General features: G+C 46.4%; 2 protein-coding genes across 3 annotated transcripts; both read left to right on the top strand.

Moving 5' to 3' along the window:
- Positions 1-1,456: 1,456 nt before the first annotated feature.
- Positions 1,457-12,833, top strand: RABEP2 (rabaptin, RAB GTPase binding effector protein 2). Of its 2 annotated transcripts, XM_054994762.1 has the most exons (12): positions 1,457-1,690; positions 1,984-2,214; positions 2,541-2,662; positions 2,759-2,878; positions 3,387-3,701; positions 5,097-5,192; positions 5,291-5,389; positions 9,556-9,687; positions 9,797-9,974; positions 10,738-10,749; positions 10,854-10,924; positions 12,538-12,833. In XM_054994762.1, exons 1-12 carry the CDS (start codon positions 1,684-1,686, stop codon positions 12,598-12,600), a joined length of 1,446 nt encoding a protein of 481 aa, XP_054850737.1. In that variant the 5' UTR covers positions 1,457-1,683; the 3' UTR covers positions 12,601-12,833. The 2 variants fall into 2 exon arrangements, 1 of the variants encoding a protein (XP_054850737.1); XR_008598000.1 differs by lacking the exon at positions 12,538-12,833 and having other exon boundaries at positions 10,292-10,749; positions 10,854-10,922.
- A 2,203-nt stretch (positions 12,834-15,036) lies between these two features.
- Positions 15,037-20,938, top strand: TUFM (Tu translation elongation factor, mitochondrial). The gene is made up of 11 exons (XM_054995612.1): positions 15,037-15,097; positions 17,333-17,379; positions 17,499-17,658; positions 18,347-18,513; positions 18,808-18,912; positions 19,071-19,235; positions 19,313-19,445; positions 19,596-19,700; positions 19,912-20,063; positions 20,292-20,411; positions 20,547-20,938. Exons 1-11 carry the CDS (start codon positions 15,067-15,069, stop codon positions 20,718-20,720), a joined length of 1,359 nt encoding a protein of 452 aa, XP_054851587.1. The 5' UTR covers positions 15,037-15,066; the 3' UTR covers positions 20,721-20,938.
- The last annotated feature ends 458 nt before the right edge of the window (positions 20,939-21,396 follow it).

Genomic DNA, 21,396 nt, shown 5'->3' with positions numbered 1-21,396 from the left:
AATACTTTTATAACTTATTAGTGTTGGAGCAGCCAGAAAAACAGGTACTGCTTTTGAAACCTAGATCGTCATGATCGTTTCTAACGCTCTTGACTTCCCTTCCCTTTTCCTGCTTTCCATTCTTGTATTCAACCCTCCCTTCCCTGGCACTTAGCAAGGCATTAAATGACAGACAATACAATCTTAAACAGAGTTACACCCTTCCAAAGCCATAGACTTTCAGTTTCAGACTGCGCTGGAAAGGAGGTGAAAGAGCTTTCTAAATTAACTGAGATGTAGAGCTGGCATTGAGCTGGATACCACCAACTTTTTCAACGGCTCAGTCTCACCCACTCTGCCTCCTCTCCCTCTTAGTGCAGCCCGGCGCAGCCTTTGGATCCAACCCACTGAAAGCCATGTGGAACAGCTGGTCATAAATTTGCACTGTTTGATCAACGAGGGTGGAAACAAGAAAACATCAGAAGGGCTCTTTGGGGCAGAGCTGGCCCTACTGTATAAGACCACCAATATTTTGAGGGATCCTAAAGGGTTAAGTGTGTGCCATTCACATTTATTTTTTAAAAAATCAAGGAACATGGTTTGCCAGCTCCTGGTTGGGAAATTCCTGGAGATTTAGGGAAGCGGAGACTGGAGAGGGCAGGATTTGGGATGGGGAGGGACCTCAGCTGAGTATAATGCCATATGGAGTCTACCCCTGCCCCTCCAAAGCAGCCATTTTCTCCAGGGGAACTGATCACTGTGGCCTGGAGATCAGTTGTAATTCCGGGGTATTTTATTTATTTATTTGTTACTTATAATTTGCCTTTCTCACTGAGACTCAAGGCAGATTACAAAGCATGAGTCAGTACAGTCAATATCAAAAATATTTCAATAAAACACATAGGAAGAATACATAGTTTATTAAAATATGAATTTTATTTGAAAATAAAAAATAAATAAGCCTCACAGATAATAGAAAGTATACGTCAACACTAGTGAGTAATCTACATATAAGCACCCATAAAAAGTTTCCAGATATCTAAAAATAAGTCCAACCACATATGTCATCTATATGCCATACATTCAAATATAGATAAAGTTGTTAAGGTCTTCCATCCATTGAATTATGGGAGGCTGTCAGCTGCCTCTCCAACGTTATAACAGTGAGTTCAGTTCTGACCGACAACATTCCCCCTAACACTGATTTTCAGCCCTGGAAATTGTGTCTCAATGTCACCTCAATTAAGCAATAATAAATAAATAATTTTAAAAATGTGGTCTCTGAGCATAGGCAGAGCGCGAGTCTCCATAGACCACCTCAGTCCCCGCCCCGCGCCCCGCCCTGCCCTCTACGAGCGACTCAGGTCCCGCTCCGCCTCGGCTCTCTTGGGAACTGTTCGGAAAATTCCGAGAGGTCCGCCCCCCTCAGAAAAGAGCGAATCGGTGGAGAGGAACCGCCTTTTCGTCTGCGCTCGGACATTTCCCTCCATACCCAACAAAGCGGGACTCTTCTTTGCCTACCTTTCTCGTGTTTATTCGCTTCTTTTCGTTTCCGCTCGGACATTTCCGTCCCTGCCCGGTCGAGCGGGGCTCTTTTTTCTTGTCGACTCTTCTCGTGTTTACTCGGCTATTTCCGGTTCCGCTCGGGCAATTCCGACTCCGCTCGGCCTCCGGAGCGGCAGCAGCGGCAGAAGCCTCCGCAGTATGGAAGGTACGCGGCAGCCCCCCCTCCATCCCCGATCAAGGCAGGGAGAGTGGGCGGGACGACGGGAAGCCACGCCCTTCGAGCCCCCTTGGAGCCGTGCTGCGCTTGACGTCACAAACAGTGGGGGAGATCAGAGGTCAGGGATAGGGGTAGAGGGGCTTGTCCCAGTTCAGGCTGAGGATGGATCACTTTGGGGTTAAAAGTCAAAAGGTGTAGAGCAGGATTAGAGGCAGGCTTAGAGGTCCTAGGTTCGGATTCAGACCCATTATAATCCCCTCATTTTCTCTCCCCACTCCAAGAGCCTCAGAGGGTGCAGGAGGTGAGCGCTCCCCCTGGCCCAGATCTCCCTAGAGACCCTGATCCCGAGGAGACCATCCGCAACCTGCAGATCCAGTTGGCAGCTGCATTGGCAGAGGTAGAAACTGTCCGGGCTGTTGCTGCTGTGAGCGAAAGCACCAAACATGAGGCCGTGGAGGCTGTTCGGCGCCACTGCCAAGAAGAAGTAGCTTCACTGCAAACTATTCTGAAAGGTGAGACCCTCCCAGGTGTCAAGGCAGAGGAAGAAGGAAAGGGGCTGTGCCTAAGAACACTGGATCAAAGCAAAATGCCATCTAGTCCAACAACCTGTTTCTCCAAATGGTGGACTGGAAGATGCTTAAGCAGGGGCATGTTGGCCAAAGCCGCCCTCTGATGCTGCTCCTCCTGCCACGTGCCATTCAAAAGTACACTGCCTCAGAACATGCAGGCTCCATTCAGGCTCTCTAATGATCCCTCTGTGAATTTGGGGAGGGGGAGTAGGACCTCAGAGTTGAGTTTGCTTTGTGTACATGCCAGTACAAGAGTTCTCTTTCTATAGACACCATCTCTAGTTACGAGGCACGTCTCTCAGCCCTAGAGCGTGACAGCCGAGAGAATGTATGGAGTCGCCTCCTGCCAAGGAGCAACCCATTGGACTCCTTGGAGAAACAGATGGAAAAGGTGATCAAGGAGCAACCGGGTCTCTTTGTGGTCCGCTGGGGAGGCAGAGAGTTCCAGGATGGCTTCTAACTGGTGCGCTTCCTCTCCCCCCCACAGGCACAGGAAGACACAGAGCGGCTCCGGGCCATTGTGCTGCCAATGGAGCAGGAAATCGACGAACTGAAGGGGAAGCTGGCCCGGGCGGAGGGGCTGGTTCAGGAGCTGCAGGGTGAGCAGGTGAGATAGGGAGGGAATGGAAAGGGGTATAAAAGGCCACAGTAGCCTGGATGCGGTAAGAATGCAACTGGAAGGGTGGGATGTCTGCAGAAAGTGCTCACAGGGAATGGGTAGTCCCAAATAAACAGATATTTCAGTGAGCAACATTGGAAAATTAGGGCGACACATTTGCTCCTGGACGACATAGTGTTTTTTTCCTAAGCCAAAAGAAGGTCAGCATGCAAATTAGCAAATGACACAAACTTGACTAACTGGTGTCAGAATGTGACGGCTGCTGGACTGGTAAAATCCTACTGGATGACTCATTTGCGAAAACCAGGTTTGCATTGCTAATTAGAAGTTATCCAATTTCATGTATTTTGGTGAATTCTCTTTGTCTCTCCCCCTCCGAAATTATAGGGCAGGGCTACTGTTTTTCCTTCCAGCAACACCAACCCAACCAGCTGGTAATCTTGATTTTCTGATTCTGTAAAAGTCTCTTATTAATTCATTTCTTGTTTGCCTTCAGGGCTGCATTTTCAGCTCATCTGAATCCCTGCTCCCTGACCCAGTCCCCCCTGACGGGCCAGGAGATGACCATGTTACTCTGGGGGAAGGAGGAGTGGCTGAGAAATTTGCCTCTGGCCTTGACAGTGTCTCCATCGCCTCTTCTTCCTTGCTGGTACCAAGCCCTGGGCCCCCAATCCGGCGCAGACGTTCCCCCAGCCCTGAGACTGTATCCATTGCCTCCTCTAGTGGGACCCTGGTGCCGGAGACAATCTACCTACCGCCAGCCGGGTACCAGCTGGTGCCTGACTCAGAATGGATGCAGCTTCACAACGTGGTGTGTGTATGTGCAGGAAAAGAGTGGAATGAGTGGTGTGGAAGACTAGGAAGCTGTATGTATGCTTTGAGGTGGCGTGCCTCTAAATATCAGAGGATTGGAGCAAACATCAGGCTACAGCTTTTCCCTTGGGGGTGTCTGGCTGAACCAGGGGGTCGGAAACAGACTGCTGGATTTGATCTGTCTTGGTGGGAGCTAGTGAGAGAAAAGGGGAAAGAAGTATCTGCAAAGCCCCAGGATCTCTTCTGCTGGATGAGGGCAGAACGGAACAGAGTATTCTAGATATTACAGTCAAGTTTGGAGGCAACTAGTATAGTATTGATGCTTGTTGGAACTTCCCATCAGCTGGAGTTCAAAGGCCACACCACCACCAGTGATTACGTACATAATAAATACATGGAGATGTAAAGTTTAAGGTTGCAGTACCACAGAAATGAGTGGTGCTTACTTTCAAGTCAACGTGCTTGGGACTGTGGTGGGAAAGTAGTTTTTGAAACTTTCAGAGAGGGAAGATGCTTTCTGATGTCTGGCTATATAGGAGGGGCATTTCCCTGAGGACGGACTGTATACCAAGGATTCCTCTGGGATATCCTGCCTCTGGGTTTAGCTGCTTTCAGGTAAAGAGGCTGTATGCCACTGAATATCAGTTGCTGGGGAGTGAGGAGGTAGGAGTGAGACAGGAGAGGAAACTTACCGCATTCCTGGCCTGCTTGGTGACTTCCCCAGACTCTCTGGATGGCTGATGTGTGAACAAGACCCTGGGCCAGAAGGACCTCTCTGGTGCCATCCTAAACAGAGTTATACCCTTTTAAGCCCATTGATTTCAATGGATTTAGAGGGGTGTAAATCTTCTTAGGGTGCTACCCTTCGGCTAGTACTTTTAGTGGGCCAAGGCCACAAAGTACTCCTGTCACTCTAAGAAGGTACATGCTGGGCCTCTTCTGCTTTCCCTTGTAAATGCAGCACCTTTCTATCCCTTACATTCATCGGACAATGAGCTTTGATAAGCTGCAGCCTGCAGTCTCTGGGTCATCCTACTTGGACAATCATGACCCCTAGAGCGATCCCGTTTACTTCTTGGTGTGGGGGGAAGGGACCCAAAGCAGAATACATGAAGCTGCCTTATGCAGAATCAGACCCTTGGTCCATCAGGGTCGGTGCTGTCTACTCAGACTGGCAACTGCTGTCCAGGGTCTCAGGCAGAGGTGTTTTGCATTATACATTGCTTGATCCTTTCTTAACTGGTGATGCTGGGGACTAAAGTGGGACCTTCTGCATGCCAAGCAGATTCTTTGCTATTAAGCCACTTTCCCTCCCAAGAAGCTGAGAAATAGGAACCGTAGGACCCCAGCTGCCTTCTTTTACCCATGTTGTGGCCCTGATCCCTTCCCCCAGGTGCGGCAGCAACGGGAGGCTGTGGAGAAGGCATCTCAGGAAAAAGCCAGCCTGGAGGAGGTTCTGAAGCGCAGCAGCGAGGACTGCAGCAAGCAGGTACATCTTGGTGGTGCGCTGGTGGGCCTGAAACCTACCCTTGCTCTGCATCCTGTCAGTTCCATCCTCCGTGACCTGTTGATTTTCTCTTGGAGCAGGTCCGGGTTCTTTTTTCTCAGGTCCAAAACTCTGAGGAGCTTCTCCGGGCCCTCCAAAGCTCGGTCAGCAAGAGCCAGCGACAGACTCAGGAGCAGATGGTGAGTGTGTGTGCCATTGCGGAAGGAGGGATAGCCTGGGAAAGGGTGGTCCAGTGGTGGAACAGCATGTGTCGAGGTCTGCAGGACTGTGGTTTAGGAAGGCTGAGGGTGAGTGTTGGCTGACATTCTGCCAGCCTCCTGTGGAAGATTCTGGAAAACATCTGGCTGTGGCTGCACTCAAAATACTGTGTTGGCTGGAGTATAAAGCCTCTTACCCTGTGCATTGGCCCCACTGCATGCTGCTTTCCATGCCAGCACGCAAAATACACGAAGCTGCCTTCTGCTGAGTCAGACCCTTGTCCTGTCAAAGTTAGTATGTTCTAGAGATGCTGGGGATTCCACCTGGAGCATTCTGTGTGCAAAGCAAATGCTTTTCCACAGAGCCACAGCTGCTCCCCTCCCATTACTGGTGATGGCTGGCTTTGTGTTGAAGAGTGGGGTGTGTGGGAATTTCTGCTTCGCTGACAGTGCATTCCCAGGCTTGCATATAATTGGCTGGGCATGTAGCATCCCTACTGCCAGTCGTGAGGAATGTTGGCATGGAGCTCTTACGTGCATTTCAGGAAATGCATAAACCAAGAAGATTTTAAACGTGATGCCCACTGCTAGTGGGAAGCGCTCTCCAGAGTCCTGTTCATGGGCCTTGTGACATTGACGCTGGTCCTTGAGAAGCTCTGTACAGGCTGAAGTATTTAGCTTCTCGTTGTAGAAGCAGAAGAAGGCTAACATGACACATTTCCTGCCAAAATTGAGAGCAGCCATTGCCTGTGGGCACAGAGGGGCTTTCTGTCACCTGGCATCTGTGATGGCTGCATTGTCACTACTTTTATAGGAGAGAAGAAGAAAGAAGTGAGATGTCTGAGGTAACTGCCCTCATGGACTTAACAGCTGTCCAAATCCCACACTCTGGATTCTCTTTTTGTTTAAAACCCCCATCAGCCTCCCACAACCAGTAAAAAAGGGGAGACATAAACTTTATTGGTAGCATGTAAGCTTTACATTTCCCTAAAGGGTTCTTATTTGTGACCCCAGAAGAATAATATGGAACTTGATAGGAAAGTGTAACTTCTTTCACACAACTATGTTGACATTACAGACAAGATGCAATGCAGATGGAACTGAACAACAAACATTTATTTGTGGAAAATAAGATTTAACACGATTAAGGTTTAGTTTGGAATAATCAATATGGAGTTTACAACTGGCTTTCAACTGTGTTCCCTAGAGTTTATATTTCCCCCCTACTGCGAGATCATGTTGAACTGTGCCTTAGTCAACCAAACACAATCACTGAGGGGGGATTTGATTCCTTTTTCTCCCAACATGGTTCTTCAGCATTTAAGTTTCAACGGTAACCTTTTTACCACAGCGAAAAGGCTTACTACGCAGGTTCCAGGCCACTCCTTTAACTCACAGAGATCCTGCTTGTAGAACCTGTATGCAGAAAGTTAGATTTAATGGGCCCTTAACAGGGTGCTTGTTTACTTCACTGAAAACAAGTTTCCTTCCCTAACTTGACTCCAAATCCTAACTAAAAGCCAAAATACAAATCTTTTCTAAGATGATGTTGTTCTCTAGGGATGCAGTTTCCAGGTCTGAAGGTAAAAGTATCTCTTCTCTCTTCTTAATCTGAGACTGGCTTACCTCCATCCAACCAGCGGAGTTCCAGGGGCTCTGACTGGCTGGCAGTCACTTGGATTTCCATAAGCTTAAATAGGAAAGACTGGTTCAGAGCCCTGGAAGATAGGCGGGACTTTAGGAATGCTTGCCGCAGTATTTCTGTGATGAAAAACTCTGTCTTTGAAGTTAGAGTGCCAGTCAAGTTTAATTTTAGACCACAGGGGACTTTATTTCTTGAAAACATTTCTATGCTGCCTTTCCACATGAATAGGGTCCCTAAGGCAGTGAACATCAAACATTAAAAATGTTTAAAATGAAGTATATGTACTGTGTGTGTGTGTGTGTGTGTGTGTGTGTGTGTGTGTGTGAGAGAGAGAGAGAGAGAGAGAGAGAGAGATGTGCCGTCAAGGCGCCTCTAACCTATGGCAACCCTATGAATGAAAGACCTCCAAAACATCCTATCATGAACAGACTTGCTCAGATCCTACAAACTGGAGGATGTGGCTTCTTTTATTGAGTCAAGCTATCACGTTTTAGGTCTTCCTCTTTTCCTACTGCCTTCTACTTTTCCTAGCATTATTGACTTTTCCAGAGAATCTTGTCTTTGTGACCAAAATACGATAGCTTCAGTTTTGTCATTGTAGCTTCTAAGGAAAATTCAGCTTGATTTGATCTAGTACCCATTTATTTGTCTTTTTGGCAGTCCATGGTATCCACAGACAATAGTTAAGTAAAAAAACCTATAAATAGACATAACACCAACAACCAGGATGGAGACCAATCAGTTATTGGGGTTATGCTAAACAGAACAAAAAATCTTCCCCTGCTGGCAGAAGACAACTGTAGAGGGAGACAGATGAATCTCCCTGGGGAGGGAGTTGTGCAGTTTTGGCACCACAACTGAGAAAGTCCTTTCTTGGGTTGCCAGCCATCTAGCTTCAGATGGCAGGAGCACTTGAAGCAGGGCCTACCAAGATGACCGGAGTAAATGGGTAAGTTCATATGGGACAAGGTGATCCTTAAGCTGTGCTGGGCCCAAACCATATAGGGCTTCAGTACCTTGAGGGGCTCAGAATCCAGTTGTGAGCCAATGAGTGTAGATGGAAGAAGACTGGAATGATGCAGTTCCTACAACTCATTCCAGTTAATATCCTAGCCACAGCATTATTTACCAGTTGTAGCTTCTGTATAGTCTTCAAAGGCAGCCCCATGTAGAGTGCATTGCAGTAATCTAATCTAGATGTTACTAGGGCATGCACCACAGTGGCAAGATCTCCACACTGTCCCCCTCAGGAAGGGCTGTAGCTGGCTCGCCAGCCAAAGCTAGTGAAAGGTACCGCTGGCCAGCTCTGCCACCTGTTTATCCAACAAGAGGCCCAGGTCCAGGTCCAGGAGCACCTCCCAAACTACGAACTTGCTCCTTTGGGATGAGTGCAGCCCTATCCAGAAAGACGATACTCCAGTTCCTAGGTCAGATGTTTCCCCCACCAATACTTTGTTTTGTTGGGATTAAGTTTCTGTTTTGTTAGCCTACATCTGTGCCAAAATTGCCTCCAGGCACCTGTTCAGTTTCCACAGCCTCCTTCGGATCTGTTGAAAGTGTGGGATAGAGCTGAATTTCATTGCATATTGGTGGTAACTCTACCCAGATCTCCAGATTTCCTCTCCCAACAGCTTTATATAGATGTTTAAAACCATGGGGGACAAGATGGTACCTTGAGGCACCTGTAGGCCAGAGGCCAAAGTGCAGAGCTACAGTTTCCTAGCATCACTCTCTGGAACTTGCCTTCAGAGTAGGACCAGAACCAGTCCTGAAAGGAGGTCCACAAGGGTACTTCAATTGATGGTAGCAAAAGCCACCAAGAAGTCCCGGAGAATTAACAGGGTCACAGTCCCCCAGTCCATCTCCCAGCTCATGTCATCCACCAGGGTGACCAAAGCCATTTTAGTCCCATAAGCTGGCCTACAGCCAGATAGGGATGGATCCAAACAATCTACTTCATTTAGAAAAGCCTGAAGTTGCCAGGCACCGCTCATTCAATCACCTTGTTCAAGAAGATGATTTGAGATAGAATGGTAGTTATTCAACTCTCCTGGGTCCACGTTTCTTTAGGAGTGATGCACCATTGACAGCTTTAATGCAGGAGTGATGCACCATTGCCCTCTTTCCCAGACTGGTCTACCAGCACCCTCCCCCTCCAGCAGATTTAAGCAGCTAGAAAGTCCAAAGGTCATATATGGACATGGTAGGCTCAAACTTCTAAGAATTCTATCCACATCCTGTAGACTGCACGAGCTGGAAGGTATGCCACACAACTGGACACATTGGTACCCTGGGGCCATCCAATCCTATCTTTACATAAGTTGGGATAACATCTTACCCTGAAGGACTTTAATTGCATAGGGTATATGTGAACCTCCTTTGTCAAAGTTGCCGAGACTGCTCTTTGGACATTCTCAATAACATGGGAAAGCTGAGCTGATCCTGTCTTTAATCTTCTGTATTCCTGAGGCTTCTGATACGTCTCCCTGTTCTTGCCTCCTAGGCTGACCTCGCTGCATCCCACAAGCGTCTGAGCTATGAAGTGCAACGCCTCAATGCTGAAAATGAGGGGTTGCGTGCAGCCTCTTCCCGAGAGCCCGATGACAAAAGCCGGCACTCGCCCAACCCCATCCAGGTAAGGTTGCACCCGTCTTTTCCTTGCATTGTGATGGAGATGCAGGATATCAATGTGGGAGGGTTGAGAGTTCTCAGGTAACAGACGGGCTGTCTCCTCTCTTCCCCAGGACCTGCAGAGCCAGGTCAGCCAGCAAAGACTGGAGGCTGAATCGCAGCTTCGGTTTGCGGAGCACCAGGCTGAGCGTCTGCGGATAGAGATCATGTCCCTGCGGGAGCAGCTAGACCAAGAGATAGCAGCCCGGTTGGAACTGCAGGGGGTGCTGGAGAAAGAGAGAGAAGAAAAAGGTAGGAGGGAGAAAAGTCCAGAGACAGCAGTGATTACAGAGGTGGGGGTCCATTAAGAGCAGTCTTTCCCAACCAGGGACCCACAGGAAATTATCAGGGGTTCTACGAGAAATTGTGTAATGAATAAATTCTTTGAAATACCATGAAAAATTGCAAATATCTCTCAAAATATCATGGTTATTAAGGTTATATTCAGTTGTACATTGTCTGTGTTCATTTTGTATTGTTTCAGAGCATTGACAATACAAATGACAATAATTTAATCGTAACTGAATTGTGCTCCCTTCCATCAATTTTTCTCTGGCTTGTGTTCGTAGGTAGGGGTTCCTCGGGATTGAAAAATCAATTTAAGGGTTCTTCCATGGAAAAAAGGTTGGGATCACTGAACTAGAGGAATGGGAATGGATTCCTGGACTCGGGAGGTGTTGGGACTCAAAAATCCAGCAATCTCAAGGTTTAATGCCGCAGTGGAATCTAGCAATGGCAATAGTTCTAGGTGGGTAGCTGTGTTGGTCTGCAGTAGAACAGCAGGATTTGAGTCTAGTGTCACCTTAGAGACCAACATGATTTTCAGGGGGTGAGCTTTCAAGAATCACTTCTGAAGAAGGGAGCTCTGACTCTCAAAAGCGTACACCCTGAAAATCTTGTTGGTCTCCAAGGTGCCACTGGACTAAAACCTAGCCATGTCAAATATCCTTCCACTGCCATGCACGTGACTAACTGCCTTCTCTTTCCCCCTTCCTGCCCCACTTCTGGCTGGAAGAACTCTTGCAAGGTAAGGTTTAAGAAGGAGGGAGTGCCTGCAGTGCTTGTTAAGGGTTGGGAGTGCATCACGGCCCGGAGGGGACTCAGCCTCCTCTTCTTCTTTCCAACCTCCAGCTTCCTTTAACAGCATTGAGAGTGAAATGGAGAGACTGCAGCAAGGACAAGAGGAGGGGAATGGCAGCCAGGTAGGCGGCTGCGAGTCTCTGTCCTTGTTCGAAATATCTGCTGATGAGGCTGTCAGTGCATGGAGGGAAGGGAAAAAAGGAGAACAATTCAGGAAAGGGAGTCCCCCCCCTCCTGAGGATTTTCTTCAGTGTTCCTGTCCAGACTTTACACTTTCTTCTGTTGTGCTACAAAATCTGTGCCTTCTGCTTTCAACTTGTTAAATTTTTCCTGCCTCTCAGGTGGTAATACCTATCATATTTACCAAAAAGAAAGAGAACCCCTGAAAGGAGAGGGGCCAGCATGGTGTAGTGTTAGAGTATCGGACAAGGATCTAGGAGACTCAGGTTTGAATCCTCACTCTCTGCCATGAAAGCTTGCTGGGTGACCCTGGGCCAGGCATACCCTCTTGGCCCAACCTACCTCACAGGGTTGTTGTGACATGAGCTGCTTTGGGTCCCCCTTGGGAAGAACAGTGGGTATAAAAGAAAAAAACCAGCATGCATGGAGAAAGGGTAATGCAATTGAACTTTTTTTAAAGCTGAGATCTGTTGCTGATGTAATTTTGCAGGAGAAATACAGCAGTTGCCTTTTAGGGGGCTCAGACAATCTTCTAATTTTCTTGCCTGTCTTGGACTGTTAAAAAGGGAGTGGTTGGCAAGCCACAGTAGGGATTGGCCACACTGTGTTTTGCTTGTTACATCACAGCTTCTGTAGACTTTGTTGAGGCGCAGTAGTTTCAGGCACTTTGGGGGTCCAGCTTCTTCCTCATCTCTTAGTCCCAAGAACTAACAAGGCACAAGCAAAAGGAGGAAGGGGAGCCACGTTCTTGCAGGCTATGCTGTAAAGTCACAGAGGGAAGGATCTTGGAAAAGCAAGGCCCTCTCTTCCCTAGAGCCATCTAGTCTTCACCGAGCCAGGGTGCTATCCTGGCTCCCTGATCCATTGCTTGTTTCTTTGTGCAGGGAGTAAGACAATGCCCTGAGGTGACTTTCTTCAGCCCTCCCCATCTCTGTTCCTGTGACCTCTCCTCCCCTTGGGCAGAGAGCAGTGCAAAATCACCTTTGCACCTCTCTGTTAGCTTTTCAAGTTGTGAGATTTTCATGCTGCACTTAGAATCTGTTGCCAGGCTTGTGTGTATGTTTTGATGGGCACTAGACATGTAGAATACAAGATCCCAATAATCATTTATTTTAAAATTAAAAGCAAGCATCTAGCCCTTACGGCTGCAAGAGTTGGTTTGAAAAGCAGAGGGCAGTGTCTGCTAAGGACCAAATGCAGTCCTGTGTAGCTCTCCAGCCTTCTTTGCAAGGCTCAGGCCAAAGGACAAGGTTCCTTATGTGTCTGTGCATACATCACACTAATCCAAGTAGGAAAAATGAGTGGGGAAAATTACAGTTGATTATGGGAATGAGCACATGCTTATGTTTCTCACAGTGGACAGGAGTGGTACTGAGGTGCTGTGATGGGCAATTCATTGTGGTAGCAGTTATGGGGGGGGGGGGAGTTATGCTGGCTCTCTTGCTGAGAAGAGCATTTGCTGCTCTTCCAATGTGTGCAAGATGCTGCTTTGATAAAGTCATGCATTATCAGATGTTGGCAGGCTTATTTTCCTTCTTTCCTTACATCACTACAGGTGCGGACTGATGCTTGTTCCGGGGAAGAAGCCTGCAGCTTTCAGGATGGAAAAAAGCCTTAGAATGAAGTTTAGAGGGTGTTCTCCCCCCCCACCCCTCCCAGCACCATGGGAACCTCAGGGAACCAGAATATGTCATACACCAAAGGGCCATCTCTGTCTTCCAGAGCTTTTCTAGGACAGCATTAGGTGAGCGTGAGCTCTGGAAGGAGGAGGGCTGGAATTTCTCTTGTACCTTCCCCCACCCCTTAACCACACTGGAGTCTCCAGAGCACAATAAAGGAGGTTTTTTTTTATTTGCCCCTAGTCTTTGTCTCTTTTCTTTTAGTGGATGGATGGGGGGGTTGTGTATATGGTAGCAGTGTCCCGCTTCAGTAGATGCATGAAGTGCAAGCTCCATCATTAATAAATGTACACTGGAGAGGGAAAAAAGGAAAAACTATGATCAGTGTGTGATTTTCTTAGTGTGATTCACCTTGAAACTTTGTATTCCTGCACTACAGGAGTGCCTTGAAACCCCTGTAGCCAGGTAGGTAAAACATGACTTTTATTTAAAAATCTTTATTCTACATTTCTCCCACACTGACTCCTCAAAGCACATCACAAAGTAAAAGGCAAATATGTTGCCTGCAGAATTCTCAGACTCAAGACTCTTTCATATGGTTCAAATGTTCCCCATTTCCTGCTCTGCTTTCATCAGGATTAAGCACGTTTGTCTTCTTATTGGTATTGTGGTCCAAAGGATTTGGAGCTCCAGGTGGGATTGAGTAAGCCCTAAATCCATGGTAGTAAACCTGCAGAGATCATAAAATATTTACTGGAACAAACAGTCAAAGACCTAAAGGATCTGGAAACTGGAGTCAGTTTTCAAAGTACTTGTCTAGGTTTATTTCAAAGCAGGCACACTGCTGCAACAGTTACAAAATCCAAAGTTACAAAATCCTCACAGATTGATTCAAAACTTTTTTGATCATCCTCAGATGACATTTAAGTAAATTTTTGTAGCCAAAGCTCTTGTTTACCCTCCACCAAATGCTCTCTTCCCTATCTTCCTACATGCAGTGAGCGAAGCTGTCCTGCACCCACTCTGGCAGGGCATTCTGAAGGACTGGTCGCCCCACCCCCAGAAAAATCCTGGCAGATGGTCCTAATGGCGGGGGGGGGGGGGAGGCAACCATAAGGAGACTGCTGAATAACATACCTGGTGTGTAGGTGAGACGCTCCTTTACTGGAGAATGCTACTTTTCATGGCAACAGCAAGAGTTTTCCAGAAGACTAAAATGTACTGCCACAGGTTTTTGAATATTAGTTTTTTTGATATGGAATCCATGCCTGTGACTTGCATATTTGTATGATTGAGGGAGCAGAAGGATGCTGTTTACAGCCTGATGCTGGGGATGAGAAAGTAAATGAGCCGATGGGCTGGGCTGACGTTTTCAGGTCCTGTGATGATGGTGCCTGGAGATGGGGACAGGGTTGGCATCTGGACTTGTTGCAGAGTCTGATCAGAGACATTAACTCAACTTGAAAGCTGTCATTCTTTATTAAAGGAACTTCAGAGGGAGAACCCAATGAGAAATTGTTGCATTAGAATTTATCATTTGGTTCAGTTGTATAAGCCAGGCATTGGAGACCATCAACATGGCTTGTAGCCACTGCAGTTATTCAGTTAACAAAACTAAGTTACCCAGTATTACCAATGATTGCCCTTGCAGAGAAAGGCGAAAATTTATGTTTCATGATCTTTCAGCTGTTTGCATTTCCCCCTTTGCATCTACTTTGTATCTATTCTAATGGTGATTTCACTTGACACATTCCATATTGTTTTTAAAAAATTGTTGTTTTAAAAACCCTTGTCATTTCTTATACTAAGCTGCACTGGGTGCTAATATTTGGAAGGAGATGAGATGTAAATGTTCCAGATAGCACAGGTGTATCTTATATTGTGCTTCAAGAAATCTGATAGTTTTAAACAGGAAATAAGACTCCTTTTTGATTCTGCTGCAAGATCCTAACCTGGCTTCCCCCCGGGAAATTTTTCATTGGTAAGAATCCGAGGGCCTTAGACAGACTGTAACATCAGGATAGAATGACTCTTTTTAGCTAGGACCATAGAGTTTGGAGAAAGTCTTTATGTAGAGCAAAACAAAATAAACCTCAGTTTGAACGTTGCGGGTGGGGGATTTTGTCGATGATTCTTTGTGGTCGCTGAATAATATCTTTTAGGCGCGGTTAAAACCCCTCGGCCTTCTAGTCTTTGCATCTTACGACTGGAATAGCCAATTAAGCCTTTGTGACATTTAAAGTCCATGTTTTTTTTAAAAAAATCAGCAGTGGGGACGAACGGGGACCATAGAGTAGGATTGCCTCGGCGGCCTTCTGGAGATAAGAAAGGTTGGCAGCCCGAACCATGAAGACAAAGGGCTAGAACGCCGGAAACGCTTTCCTATCCGAAAGGGAGCAGAAGGGCGGCGATTATTGTGATTTCTGCACGCGCCGGGTGTGACGTATTTTCCGGGCGGAGGGAACATGGCGAGCCGTGCGCTGCTGGTGGCGCGAGGTGGGGGTTTTTGGCGTTGTCGGTGGGTGGAAACGGGCCGGGGCGGGCGGGGGAGGGGAAAGGTAAGCGGGAAGCGCCCCCCTTTCCCGTCGATCTCTTGATCAGTGGCGCCTTTGAGCGGAGCTCCACTGACCTTTGTGTCTCCGTGTCCTCCTGGCCGTTCCCCTCCCGTGCAGCGTGCTTTGCGGAGCTCCCAGTGGCGTTGCTGCAGCACAGCTCGCCGCGAGCTTGGCCCGCCCCTCGCGAGAGAAGGGGGGCTCCGAGATTCCGAGCTGTGAACTAGCCAGAGGCCCGCTTTGAATACGTAGGTGGGCGGTAGAGGTCCCGCAGAATTACAACTCGTCTCCAGGACTGTCTTGAGCTCATAGCCGAGGCAAGCCCGATCTCGTCAGCTCGCTAAAGCTAAGCAGGGTCGGCCCTGGTTGGTTATTTGGGTGGGAGACCTCCAAGGAAGACCAGGGTTGCTATGAAGAGACGAACAATCTGTTAAGCCTTTTGCCTTGAAAACATGGGGTCATCATAAGTCAGTTGCTATTTGACTGTACTTTCTACCGCCAGGAGAAAGTGGCTGTCTTGGAAGATGGGCTTTGTGGCATTTTACCCAACTGTGGGTGGTATTACCCATCTAAGGTCTCTTGCTCTCTCCAGGCTTCACCCAGCTCCCCAAGTCTTTAGTAATTTCCTTTCCTAGAGCTGGCAACCTAGTAGAAAGGTAGAACTTAGGAGAAGCGTGCCTCCCTTTGTCCTCCCCCTACAGTGAGGGGCAGGAGGCGGCTCTACCTGCTTGGCATTTTAAGTAGTGGCATTGAAGCAATCCTTTCTTGCTGCTGCTCTTCCTTTTCCTTGGTGGTGAAGGGATGTCATTTCCACATGAGTCCCTTGCAACTGCAGCACATACAAGTGTGCTCAGTGTTAGGTAGATTGTGGCAATGGGACAAAGCCTGTATTTAATGTTAACTGTGACTCTGCTGTCATTTAAGAGGTTACCACCAACCTTCATGGCTTGGGGAGGCTGTGTGATGAACAGGCTACAGGGAGTTGTGTCGTTCATTGGGGAGAGGAGGATACAAAAATGTGGTTCTTTGATTAGTCATTATTGTGCTTTTAGAGTTCTGTTACTGCAAGCATCCTCTGAGGCCTGTTGTCTTGCAAAAAGTGTCATGTAAATAAGGTTTTTGGAACATTTGAATCAGTCGGAGGCAGTAGGGACTTTGCCACCAAGGCTGTAGTAAATGAAGTCTATGGCTTTTCCTCCCTCCTAGTTTTCATCTTATTTATTTAAGCCACATTCCAGAAACTCTTAGCATAAGCGCAGTCCCACTGGATCAGACCACTGTAGTCCAGCATCCAGTTTCACACACTGGCCAGCCATTTGCCCTGGTTAGTCAACAAACAGAGCATAGAGGCTAAGGCCTTCCCTTGATAATTTCACTGATTTTAGGGGTTTGCTGTCAATGAAGGTGGAGCTTGTGGTCTCTATTACTAGTAACCACTGGCAGATCTATCCTCCATAAATCTGCCTATGTTTGTCAGTATCGCTGCATCTTGTGGTAGCAAATACTACAGTGTAATTACTTAATTCAGTAAAGAAATATTTCTTCTTTTCCAAATCTTGCCTGTCCCAAAACTTCATTAGGTGCTCCAACCCCTTAATTATCTCAGTCACCTTCTGCATTTTTTCCAGCTCTTCAATGTCCTTATAAAGATGTGGCAGCCAAAACTGCATACAGCAGCCTAAACAATCTCTTCATGTGTATGCATATTCAAAATAATATTGTAGAAGTGCTAGAACTGATGGCATTGAGTTAAATGAAATACTTTAGCAAAATTCTTCTGTGCAGTATGGTGATCCCCTCTGCCTCCAAAAGCCATATGCTGCTGTTGATACTTATACTCTAATGAAAAAAAAGAAAAACACCACTGTAACAATCTAACTGCTTGCACTCTCTACTCTCAGCTCCACTTTTTAAACAAACCAATAGACTATATAGCCACTTGTCAATGCCTGTTCATATGCAAGTCGGGTAACAACATTCTTCCAGATACGCAGTCATAATCCTTAAGTATATACAATTCTATTAATCAGTCCAGTAATTTATTTTTTTACATAGAATTGGCTCTGTGTCTTATGATCTTAAGTAGTATCAGGACAGAAAAGAACATTAGCATGTACAAAAAGACTCTAATTCGTAGGAGTGGACAATTGTGAATGCTTATCTTGTGTTTATGTTGCAGGCCTACATGGCTGCTTGCCTCGTTACTTGCAGGGTGTTCTTGCCACGGTAAGAAGAATCCTGATTTGGGAGGGCTTGGGGAAGGGGAATAAAAGGTTGTTTTGGTCCTCAGATTTACAGAGGGGAAAAGGTGATGGGTATTATTGTTTTTGTTCATTCTCCTGCAGCCATTGCCCTGCTCAACTTTCCATGGACAAACTTTCCTAGTACGAGGACTTGCAGTTGAAGCGAAGAAAACATATGTACGGGACAAACCACATGTCAATATTGGGACCATCGGGCACGTTGATCATGGCAAGACTACGTTAACAGCAGCTATTACCAAAAGTGAGAGGGGAAAGGGTTTGGAGAGTAATTATTTCAGGAAGACCCTTTCTGTAGAAAGGGAAATGATCAAGGTTTTCATTTTCCCTCAAAAGTTCCACCATCTCTCATGCTCCCTAGAAGCCATTAAACTAAGTAAAGGCAGTTGAAGGCCTCCAAATGCTTTCCATCTGTCTCTAGCAGAACCATGATCCCAAAGATATCCACTCAGTATTATGTACCTCATTTTGTTTCTTACAAGTTGATATAGGCAAAGGGCTCTCTCGCTCCATACCTACTTGTTTTTTCCCAAACTGAGTTGTGAGAAAAGGGCTAATCTCGCTTGCTGTCTTCCATGCTGAGACAAGAACCAAAGAGCTTCTGAACCCCTCCTTCTCCAGAGGGGCAAGAGCCAGAGCTTCTTGCTTCCTTGCAGAAGCCAAGGCATAAGAAAAGGGGAGCGAAGGGTCTAAACAAAACTTTTTGCCAAACTCTTGATCACTATTCTCATGGGGAGAGGAGTTTAAAGAGCCCATTGGCTCACTCCTTCACCAGACAACACAAATGTTGCTGGTACCTCAGCTTTTGCTGTTGAAAAAAAGGCCCTGTTAAAAATTAGTTATCAATGAAGGTACTTGAACCCAGCTTTCTTTCTAGAAAACTTGAGGGTAGACTCCTGACTTTTGCCCATCTCATCTTCCCTTCCTCTCAGTTTTGGCTGAGTCAGGAGGTGCTCAATTCAAGAAATACGAAGAGATTGATAATGCGCCAGAAGAGAAAGCACGTGGGATCACAATCAACGCCTCCCATGTAGAATATTCAACAGCCAATCGTCACTATTCACACACAGATTGTCCTGGGCATGCTGATTATGTCAAGGTGGGTATGAGGTGATGGGGTCTGAAGAGTACTAGAAAACTCGCAAGTTCCTCATTTCATCCTGTACTCCTAGCCTGAAGATAATCAAGTATTATTTGCATCAAGTATTTGAATAGAAAGATGGTTAGAAGTAAATGTACACATTAAAAGTATTTTTAAAAGAGGTAATTAGAACAGTTTAGTAGATATGGAATACTTTTGTCTGAGATATGCAAGGATCTACTTTTTCAAAAGGACTTGTGTAATAGAGCAATTAAGTCTGGTAAATGCTCTTGTCTCCCCCCCCCCCTTTAGAATATGATCACAGGGACATCACCTCTGGATGGCTGTATCCTGGTGGTGGCTGCAACAGATGGTCAGATGCCTCAGACAAGAGAGCACCTTTTACTTGCTAAACAGGCAAGGCTATGATCTGGGGGTTGTGGTGACTTCTTGCATGCTTTTGAGAATATGTGGGGTGCTTTTCTGAAGCAGAGTTGGAAGTTTGAAGAAGGGAGTGGTAGCCGTGTGGGACTTAATTTCTCTGATGATTCCCTACCTGCCTCCCCCCTCTCAAGATTGGAGTGAAGCACATTGTCGTGTACATCAACAAAGCTGATGCTGTTGATGACAAAGAGATGTTGGAGTTGGTGGAGCTGGAGATCCGTGAACTTCTCACTGAGTTTGGCTACAATGGGGAGACAGTTCCTGTTATCATAGGCTCTGCTCTATGTGCTTTGGAGGTAAGGTTAATTGTTCTCGGTCCTTCATCTGAATGAATCCTGTGCTGTTCTTCATTCTCAGTCCCTATTTTTTACAGCATCGGAACCCAGAGTTGGGCTTGAATTCAGTCATGAAGTTGCTGGATACAGTGGACGGACACATCCCTGTGCCGGAGCGTGACCTTGAAAAACCTTTCCTGCTTCCCATAGAGCACACTTACTCCATCCCAGGTGCTTGCCTCATTGTTTCCATAAGCTGGTCCTTGTTTCAGTGGAGATGCCATTAAATGTATTTAGGTTAGGTTCCTGTGGTGGGGGGTGGATGTCATGACGCTCTCTAATTTATGCTTCAGACCTGGTTATTCTAACCCGTTTTTCCAGGACGGGGTACTGTGGTGACTGGCACTCTTGAACGTGGCATTGTTAAGAAAGGAGATGAGTGTGAATTTATAGGGCATAACCGGAACATGCGCTCAGTGGTAACTGGTAAGTCTTGTCCACTTAAGTGATATCCAGTAACTTCTTAGCCTTGTCTATATATTTAATTTGCTTTCCTCATGGTGGGACTGGCCCAAATACTTCTACGCTTTGGCTACAATGGGTTTACTCTCATATGAAAACAGAATCCCTGGCAAAGGGATACAGAGAGAGACAGTATAAAATGTTTGCAAAGCATAATGCATTCCCTTGGCTTCAGGTGTGGAAATGTTCCACAAGCAACTGGATCGGGCAGAGGCTGGTGACAACCTGGGTGCTTTAGTGCGTGGGCTGAAGCGGGAGGATGTACGGCGGGGGATGGTCATGTGCAAGCCAGGATCTATCCAGCCACACCAGAAGGTTGAGACTCAGGTGAGCAGGAGCAGAATAGGTTTTCTCTGGATGTGATTGGAGTTGACTTGAAATGGGAAGATGTCTTATTGGGAGCTTTCCTGCACTGTAGAGGGATCTGGGTTTTTGGCTGTCCTTTTTGGAGTACCCATGAGCACTGTCACGGTTGATGGATGTGGCAGCCCTATACCGCAATTCTTTGCTGTAGTGCAGCAGTCTTAAGTTAAACCTGCTACTCCCTTCTCCTAGGTTTACATCCTGAGCAAAGATGAAGGTGGTCGTCACAAGCCATTTGTTTCAAACTTCACACCTGTCATGTTTTCCCTGACCTGGGACATGGCCTGCCGTGTGGAATTGCCTGCAGGGAAGGTATTTCTTCCTGATCTTCCATTTGTCTCTCTCAAGCTTTGCTGAAAACTTTTATCCTTTCAGCAAATAGCTTCACTTGGAGAACAGTGCAGTAATCATTGGTTTTGTGCATTTCTTTCCAATTTCCTTCCATAGGAGTTAGTTATGCCAGGGGAGGATACCTCTCTGATTATGGTTTTGCGAAGCCCCATGATCCTGGAGGTGGGGCAACGCTTCACACTGCGCGATGGACAGAAAACCATTGGTACTGGAGTGGTCACAAAGACATTACCAGTGACTCCAGCAGATAAAGAGAAGTGGGAAAATTGAAGTTACATCCTACAGCAGTGGATGGTGCAAAAGACAGAACTAAGGCTGTTGGGAAAGAGGAGATGAGGGCATTTTCTGAGAGACTTTTCATGTAAACTTCAGAATATCGCATTCAAGGCTGTGGGTGGGGATATTAAATGTTCATGATGTGTTCTGCTCAGCCCTGTTTATTTCAGAGGGAAAGACCATTTAAATAAAACACTTTGAAGTCCCTCTAAGTGGCAACCAGTGTTTTTGTTAAAAGTTCTATTGTATAGAAAAATCTATTTCTGTAGGGCATGGAAAGGGCATATAGGCTTCTCCCTATTGTACGAGCCCAAACCTTATAGGGGTTAAAAAAAATCATAGGGCTAGGAACTCCATCAGCAAACCTGAATCAGAGTTGCTTGCCTTGTATATGGTAGACCTTGACAAAGTGATTAATACAGAAAAAAAAGTTTTAAACATGGTTCATGGCGATGCAGCAAGCCACGCATATTAGCGTTTAAGCGCCAAGAGCTGCTCTCCTTATGCTGAACCTAGTTTGTAACGGGGGCTGCTTTCATTCACAATAGCAAGGCTACTATAGAAATGTTTGAGAGCTATTGCATTGGTAATTACTATTAACTTTTATGCTAGTTCAATGTTTTCTTGAAGTATGCATGTTCCATCTTCAGGAGATAGTCCTCTAATAAGC

The sequence above is a fragment of the Eublepharis macularius genome, chromosome 12 (assembly GCF_028583425.1).
Source record: "Eublepharis macularius isolate TG4126 chromosome 12, MPM_Emac_v1.0, whole genome shotgun sequence".
NCBI lineage: Eukaryota > Metazoa > Chordata > Lepidosauria > Squamata > Eublepharidae > Eublepharis > Eublepharis macularius.
This window is presented reverse-complemented; position numbering and strand designations above follow the sequence as displayed.